Source organism: Photinus pyralis, unplaced genomic scaffold (assembly GCF_008802855.1).
Source record: "Photinus pyralis isolate 1611_PpyrPB1 unplaced genomic scaffold, Ppyr1.3 Ppyr1.4_unclustered_Scaffold308, whole genome shotgun sequence".
Taxonomy (NCBI): Eukaryota; Metazoa; Arthropoda; class Insecta; order Coleoptera; family Lampyridae; genus Photinus; species Photinus pyralis.
In genome coordinates, this window is record NW_022171325.1 from 1 (window position 1) to 8475 (window position 8475).

Consider the following 8475-nt stretch of genomic DNA (forward strand, 5'->3'; position numbering starts at 1 on the left):
TGAGTAGTAATCGCACAATATTGGCACATCAATCTGTGGTAAATTAAGCGCGCCGCCTCTCTGTAATCCCGGTTTCATGTTTATATAACATAAGAATGTGTAAGAAACATCAATTGGCGTACACAAGTGACAAGACCTTTAACCAAAACCACTATTCCGCATATTAACGTTCCAGGCGCGATACATCTTATTAGATCATTTGGGGGTGGGGCTTGAAGCGCGCTTGTAAAGTCACCCAATTAGAAAACGTTTCTGGACCTCGTCACGAAATTCAAAGTTATTTCCCTAATTTTGAGAAAACGCTTGCTTTTTTTGAAAAAATTCTTTCAGTTCCACGCTCAGTGATCATTAGTGCACCCTATTATATGACATATAATAGCACTTACATTTTTTGCATTCTCCCTTTTGCGATTCAATTTTCATACCAAAAAGGATATAAAAACCTATCGTACAGAACTCAACGGTTGCAAATTGATATTTGATTAAATGTTTTTAAGCAATTCTCATTGATTTAAGATAATAAGGTCACGCAATATGTGATTATTATGTTTGCTGGTAATTATTTAGACGAGTTCATTAGAAATATTACGGCATAACGTCGTAGAACTCCGACAGCGACACAAATGATAGTTATTAACGAACGACAAAAAGCGAGTTAATGATTTTGGACTTTCTGTCCGTCCGTCTGTGTACATGATAACTCACGAACGGTTTCGAATTTTCCAATTTCCCATTAAAACCCCGCTCCCTTCGGTCGCTCTGATTTAAAATGGTCATCGTCCTGTAAAGTAGGTACACATAAAACACCTTAGTGGCTATTAAGGGTGCCATAATAATTTGAATTTGCTGTTAAATAGACCATTTTGTTTTTATTTAATGTTACAAGAAGCAAACATTAAGATATTACGGCTATGTGTAAATTTTCATTTAACCAAGTTACCATTTTACGTGTATTGTAATAAAACTTGACTACTAGGAAAGTTAGTATAGCATTTTAAAACAAACGATAAACAGATTTGATTGCACTTCGCGCACGTAGGTACATATTATGTAATTCATATTAGGTTCGCCAGATTTATTTATACCTATCGCACTGTACACTTAATAACGAGAAATTTAATTAAAAACTAGTCGATAGATAACTTTCGAAAAGATCCCTCCATTCCTAAATCTTTGCTGCATGTGTATCGAGATCGATAGGTCTCGTCGCATGAATAGGTGTCATCCTCTATAAACCAGTCCCTGTAACTTTTAAATTTCCTAGACCATTCGTCTACAATCCAATTTTTAGCAAGGAATTACAATAAAAGAGATTAGTGGTAAGTTTACCCTTAAGAAAGTTTAATGGTAGGTTATCGCCACCGTATTCCAAGGGAAGTAATGAAAGTATATCATTGCCAACAGCTTCTTTCCAGCCTTGTATCGATAGAACGAAAGCCTGAAAAAACGTTTGTAGGTAATCTTTGGTAGTGCTATGTCGTGACACCTCTTACCCTCTTTTTAAGTTTGTCGCTCAAAAACGGATTAACCAGGGTATTGTATATTACTTCTGCGGGTTTTGGAGTATTTATAGTAATCAGTTTGTTCATTCTGATGGGATACATCTTCTCAATGCACGTTGCACACTTTTTCATAAGCGCAGGTGTACAATGTAACAAATGTCCCGCAGTAATCCCTGAAAAATCTGCTATTATTTGTAATCCAGAAATAACAGCATTGTCGTCTTCTATCATTAACATGTCAACAGCAGAGGTAAGTGCTTTACATGTTGTCAGCACCGATATCGCCTCGTGAAAAGTTATGAATAGGGTTCTTGGCCCAGCGTGTCCTTTTCCATTTGGTAGGAGAGCAATCAAACTGAAATTCAAATTGATGATTGAAACAGTTTTTGTCACAAACTCACCCGGTCCTACGTGCTGCTTGCATTTCATCTGATAAAGGATCCCTCTCACGGAACAGTTCCGGAATCAGTGTTTTAAATGTGTAATAACCATCAATTTTTTGTTTAGCTCGTTCAAGACTCCATTTACACCCACGAAGGAAAGCAATCAGGTGTTGGTAATCTAAAAAAAATCAACATGGCACAATTAAACAGATGTTATAGGCAGTTAATAAATTAAATAGTGTTTAGTGTTCGTCCTCGAAATATTCGCCCCAGAAAATTCGCCTCAACAAGATTCACCCCCATAAAGATTCACCCCCGAAAGATTCTCGGGATAATTTACACGGTGTTTGTAATAGATACAGTGAGTTTTTTTTAAATGCGAACATAGGAGTTTGCATACAATGTAATTTCCTTATGTTCGATTTTAAAAAAAAACACATCAATCTATGAGGTGTGCGCGGAAAATAAGAAAACAAATACCGAAAACAATTACAATAAATGTTCGAAGTGTCCTCCTTGACATTCTAAGCAGTAACCTAACCGATTTCGGAATTAAATTGGACGGAAGTATTTTTTAAAAATGTGACAGCTGTCAATTGTATATCTACTACTCATTTGAACTACTCAATAGATTGATGTGTTTTTTTTTTAAATCGAACATAGGGAAATTACATTGCATGCAAACTCCTATGTTCGCATTTAAAAAAAATTCACTGTATATCATAAAACGGCACTTGTATATTTCATCATAGTCTAAGAGCTGGCTACGGAAAAAAGTGACTTATCGTTACCTAGCTTTTTTGTGTAAAGTATCCTAATAGGTACATAGTGATGTAGAAAAAGTTATGTCTACCAACGAGATCCCGTGGCTTAAGGTTGGGAGGGGCGGTCAAATATGTCAAATTTTAATAAAGCTGCCGATTTTCCGACTATATTTACCTCTGGCGCTTTTATTTTGAATGAAATGGATGAGACTACGATAAAGTAAACCTACAATTTAAGTGGAAACACGTCTATTAGGCGGCTAATACAGACATGTAAAAGTTGTCAAATATCACATGTTTGTCAATCGCCAAACTGTTTGTCCAGCTACTCGTCACATCACGAGTATGGGTATATACCTCGGTATATAGGTACACATGTGCAAATTTGGCAAATGGCAAATCAAAACGGGAACTTCAAACTTATTGCGCTAGTATGTATACTTTTTGCTTTCACGATGGAGGTAGAATTTGTAGAATTTCGATTTTTATGTAAAATATTCGCGGCATCCCATATTATGGGTTCCTTTTTGTACAGTTCTAGAAATTCGATCACCGTTTCGTTCGTCCACTCCATCGAGCAGGAGCACGCAATACAATAATAAATAATTGATGCACAAATGTGCATAGATTAACAGATTCATATTCTTGAATACGCATAATAAGTCTCAAGGTGGTCGCAATTGCAACCTCTGCAAAGCACGCATATGTGTATCAGCGACAAGTTTACTTTTTGACGAACATTTCAGCCCTTTGATGTGTGCTTATTTACCGACAATCGACGGGAAATTTTTGAAATTTGGCAAATCCCGAACATTTGCTTTAACTTTAACTTATATGTGTGTATCTAAGCTATTTTTCAAATGGCAAACATTTGCTATTTGGAATTCGTCAAACTTCCCATGTCTGTAGCCCGCCTTATAATATGAGGACTACGGTTGGGGCATTGTATCAAGACGATAATGATAAATGATGAGTCATCTCGAATAAGGAATGAAAGCGGGTGTGACTCATTCTTTCTGTGACCTAGATTATTATATACCTAAGGTTTATCGTTTGTTAATAAGCAAAATGAATTGCGTTTAGTCTCAGTCTTAGCATCGATGTCGAAGTGATAAATAATATATTCGTATAAATGTGAATGCAACAAATATAAATGAACTGTTATAAATCAGTCTATTTGAGCAGCATTACAAATTTAGTTTATCGTTATTAGTTCCTGTGAACATTATATACATAAACATTTAAATATTAAATAGAGCACCTAATTAAATTTACATTACAATTCATTTTAAAATATGCGGAATACTTTACCATATACATCATACAAAAGCACAATCTCGACAAATCCTTCCACTGTCCGCAATCGTTTACTCACCCGGTATGTTTTGGCATATGCGTATATTCGATATTTTTTTTTAATGCACGGCAAACCCCCTTCTCTGTATCATAAATTCACACCTCAGAAAGATTTGCGTATATACAAGTAAGGTGTATCACGAGTACCTTGCATTTTAAAACATGCTACAAAATATCAAAAGCCGTCCTGCTCTCCCGGATTTGCTATCGTGTTGAATAGTTAACCAGCGACTGTATAATGCCCGAAATTCAACTAAAAAAGGGCTTCATTACTTACCGTTTCTGACCTGTAAGTGTCGTTGCTTCTTCAACCATTCATCAAAAGCTTCAAGAGTTTCTCTAGTTCGCTTAGGGTCTTCATTTAATTGTTTTGCCGCTATGTTACTCAGTTCCTTGGAAATGACACGTATGGATTGTGTTCTAGGGTGCATTGTGTCTGGAAGACCGCACCGTGGATAGCTGAAATTTAATAAAAAAAAGATAAAGTTGAGACATTACTTTTTTTATTCAAAACCTATTTACCCTAAATTATCCTGAAGCCTTCATTTTTATGCCTACTTTGTGTCATGAAATTTTAGTTTATTTCATACTGTCCGTTATACAGTACATTACATCATTCATTTGAGTCCGGAAAGTGATCTATTACATCACAAGGCCGGAAAGTGTTGCGTAGCAACTGATAATTTTCTGACAAGAAGAAACGTCAAATTTATTTAAGACGATAGCTATTTACATTATCATTCGAAAGCTTTATACAATTAGAATTCTCACTAACTTTAATAGTGGACACACCCCATCGCTGGGGACTGTGGTGGTGGAAACCTCTTGCCACCTTCTCAACCATATTCTTGGGACGAAAATTGCACTAATTTCTGTACAAGTTCAAAAAATTCACTCCATCGCACTTATTAATGACTGTAAATACGTCTACGTCTACCGTGAGTTTTTGTGTCCTGAATCCTGATGAATCGGAAATTAAAGGGTTGTACAATTAGGTGTCATCTAACCTTTACTAAACCACAACCGTCTATAATTACAAGCCGTGCTGAGAATTATGGCAACACTGCATGGTAGGCCGATTTCCTAATTCAACTTGGCAGATTTCAGGTGTATTTTATACGTGTTTTGGGTGTAATATTCCTATGTACCTGTTTTAACAGAGTGAGATTGCGACAATTTGTGTTACTCTGTATGGAATGAACGGAAATTATTATTCAGGTAAGTTGCTAAACGAAATACATCGATTTGTTGTCATAACCTCTAAAGCAGGCTACTCCTTGCTGGACGCTTTTCAAGCACTTGTATTTGTTCAAAGTACCTGTACAAGCTCAAATATGACCTACACACTACGTGGTGCGTAAGTACGCTAAGTGTTTATCGTGAAAAAATACAATTAGGTAGTTTGTATTTCAGGTATTCTAGCACGGACATGTCAAATCGATTTTCTGAAAGAACCTTTCAACTTATCCTCAAGAGTTCATGATACGGGAATTTGAAGTCTACGGAGCTCCCCTCTTTAAAAGCTTCGTACCTAGATCCACTGGAGTAGCGACTGGCTTAAAATCTGCCATTCCGAATCACACCTGGTCGTTGATAAAACCTCGCTGATGCGCAGCGATTTACTGTCCTTTTACCGAAATTAAGTGCTCAAGCGTGTGCTTCACCTCGACCTCTTTCGACAGAAGTTCACCAATTTCGGAGATCTCGATGGAAAACACATTATGATGCAGTTACCAATTTACAGCGTTCCGAATTTTAAAGTCAAATAAAAATGTTATTATCCATTTCTGTAAATAAATAAAATATATGTACAATTATAAACTGCCTAAGTATCTTTCTTCTGTATTAAAACCACCATGGCGAAACACAGGAAAGAGGAAAAATGCAATTTTTGAAGGGTAACAAGACTCCATTAAAACCTATATCGGCCCACCGATTGACTTTCGGACAACGTTGCCAAACTTCTCAGCATGGCTTGTAATTATAGACGGCTGTGACTAAACGGTAATCTTTTGTAGGCGCTGTCAGCTTGACATATTTGGAAATGTTCGCGTTTTCATTTATTATGGTTTTGCGCATTGAATATTTGGACCACAATGTACTTAGAACTAGAGAACTTTTTGGCCTAGAAGGTATTCTATTAGTTTAAAGAAGACTTGTTAGCCCTAATTGTTTTCTTACCGCATCCAAGAAGTTAGAAAGCATGATGTTTTCGTTCACATTATTGGCCCGTATGAATAAAAGTAAGCAAATGCTTATACTTGCAAAATTCAAAGTAAATACTCGTAACTGCCCTTCTGTTTAGCATGGTTTAGCAGCGCTGCACTGCGTCCTGTCCTCCTGCTTAGAAGCGCTGCTAAGTCGCCCAGTGCGAAGCAGCACTTACGAGTATTTACTTTGAATTTTGCAAGTATAAGCATTTGCTTACTTTTATTCATACGGGCCATTATCCTCCTGCACCTTTTTTCGCCAAGCACAAACTATATAACTGATACTGATTTCTGGGGAGGAGATTTTCTACAGCTTCTTCACTTTTTGAACAAATCACACTTACAAATTCACCACCAGAACATGCCGCGTTAATTTTTTTTACAAATAAATGAACAAGTCAAAACAATTCGTGCGTAACTATGCAACGGTACCGGATTCAAAGGTGATGCGACTAAAGGTGGTATGTGTTATGTAAAAGAATCAAAAGAAATCTCAAAATTGAGACAGTATGAAATATAGTATATTAAGATACAAGTGTATAATCAAGTCTTTAAAGCACGCGCAACGAGTTTAAGGGCACGACGCAAAGCGGAGTGCCTTTAACGTTGCAAGTGCTTTAAAGACCAATTATACACGTGTATCTTATAGTATTTTTTATTATACCTGCAGTATAATTTAAAAATAGGAAATTCAATGAAATCATATTGACGTTATGCTCGAATGCATGTCTAATTAAGTGGGCTGGGTGTTCGTAATTTCACGATTGCCATGGAAATGTCACTTGACGTTTGCTTATAAAAATCATCGTCTTTGTGAATTAAAAGATTTCCGTTGAAAAAGATAATACACCGTCCATTAAATCGATTGTTGTAAAATCTAAACAAACGTTGGTAGGTGTAAAATCCAAATCCAGCAAAGCCTATTATAAAGAATATGAAAAGTTGTTTCCATGGATGAATAGGAAGTTACTTACGAATACAGTCTTAAATGCATCCATAATGCTGGCATATATGAAGGAAATGTCAAAGGTATTTAAATCTTCTATATTTTGGTGCATTCATTCAAAACTTTAAAGCAATGCTGCGATTAAAAAGTGGAACAGATTTGGAAGCATACCCTAAATTACGCGCGTTTGTGAAAGCTTCAACCAAAGGATAGGTACAAAAGCCAAAGAAATGTTCTGCATTTACAGAAAGCGACCTAAGAGGATTTTTTATTTCATCCAGATGACAGTTTCAAAAGTCATACTTGAAGTATCGTTACTTAGCAACTTTAAAGCACGTGTGTTTTAAAGGCCCTTTTTCGCACGCATTTGAGTGTTTAAAACGGAGATTGTGATTCAGGTATAATAAATAGTACATTGAAATACAAGTGCAGAAACGGTATTATTGAAAAACGAGTATAAATGTAGGAACACGAGCGCCAGCGAGTGTTCCTATTATACGAGTTTTTCAATGACCGTTTCGGCATGCGTGTTTCATACTATTTTTTCTACGAAAGTGAAAAGTTCTTCTCTAGAAATTAGAAATTTAAACTAGTCAGATAACGGCAGAAAATCGTGTAGTCTGATCGTAGTTTAATGTTTCAATTGTAAATGATCAAGTAAGCCGGTTGCCATGACAAAACATAATTGTTTGAAAAATCGTAAATTTAAGTCAAACAATTTGTGGCGTAGTGAAGAAGTGTTAAGATGGATTTTGACGAAACTGAAGATGAAGAAGGTATGTGCACCCCGCCGGACGTTGCGGAAATGGCTAATGCGGTTTCGCATGAATTGCTACCCCAAAAGTCTAAGCAGCGTTTCGGAAAGGAACGTTTTCATAAGAGAACAAATCGCTAAGTTTTTGGGAGAAGCGCCTGATGAAACATTTGTAATGATGAAGGTTTGTGAATTTCTTATTGTATTTTTAAATAATAAATAAGCATAATTTAATTAAAGGTTGCTCTCGTCCTTGGAGTGGCTGGAGCTTGCCGTCGGAGCGAACGTTGTAAAATGACTGTAACGGATTTCACAGAACAAGATACAATTTTATTGATAACGATTCCTGACTCCAAGAATCTTGTCCCAAGAACGTTTTCTGTAGCAGAAGGCCAAGAAAATTGGATATAGATTTATACCAAATCCCTCTAATGTGCCAACTAATCGGTTTTTCTTAAATTATAAGAAAGGTAAATTTACCGTTCAACCGTATAGGTAAACACGTTTTGCAAAATTCCTCAACAAACTGCAAATGATCTAAATCTGCCAGATCTTTTTGC

At 36.3% G+C, this 8475-nt stretch overlaps 1 protein-coding gene across 2 annotated transcripts; it reads right to left on the minus strand.

Annotated features, from left to right (window-relative positions):
• Positions 1-842: 842 nt before the first annotated feature.
• On the minus strand, positions 843-4466 carry LOC116181962 (retinol-binding protein pinta-like). Of its 2 annotated transcripts, XM_031502415.1 has the most exons (6): positions 4283-4466; positions 1904-2063; positions 1766-1857; positions 1494-1675; positions 1330-1438; positions 843-1273 (listed from the first exon to the last, which is right to left on the minus strand). In XM_031502415.1, exons 1-6 carry the CDS (start codon positions 4434-4436, stop codon positions 1128-1130), a joined length of 843 nt encoding a protein of 280 aa, XP_031358275.1. In that variant the 5' UTR covers positions 4437-4466; the 3' UTR covers positions 843-1127. The 2 variants fall into 2 exon arrangements, with proteins under 2 accessions (XP_031358275.1, XP_031358274.1); XM_031502414.1 differs by having other exon boundaries at positions 844-1273; positions 1494-1857.
• Between the last annotated feature and the right edge of the window lie 4009 nt (positions 4467-8475).

What these genes read in the sequence shown, in the direction of transcription:
- LOC116181962 (XM_031502414.1), bottom strand. Translation starts at nt 4,436, where the DNA reads ATGCACCCTAGAACACAATCCATACGTGTCATTTCCAAGGAACTGAGT. An exon ending in CAAGCAGCACGTAGGACCGG is followed by an intron (nt 1,858 to 1,903) that starts GTGAGTTTGTGA and finishes TTTGAATTTCAG; the next exon opens with TTTGATTGCTCTCCTACCAA. An exon ending in ACCATTAAACTTTCTTAAGG is followed by an intron (nt 1,274 to 1,329) that starts GTAAACTTACCA and finishes ATTGGATTGTAG; the next exon opens with ACGAATGGTCTAGGAAATTT.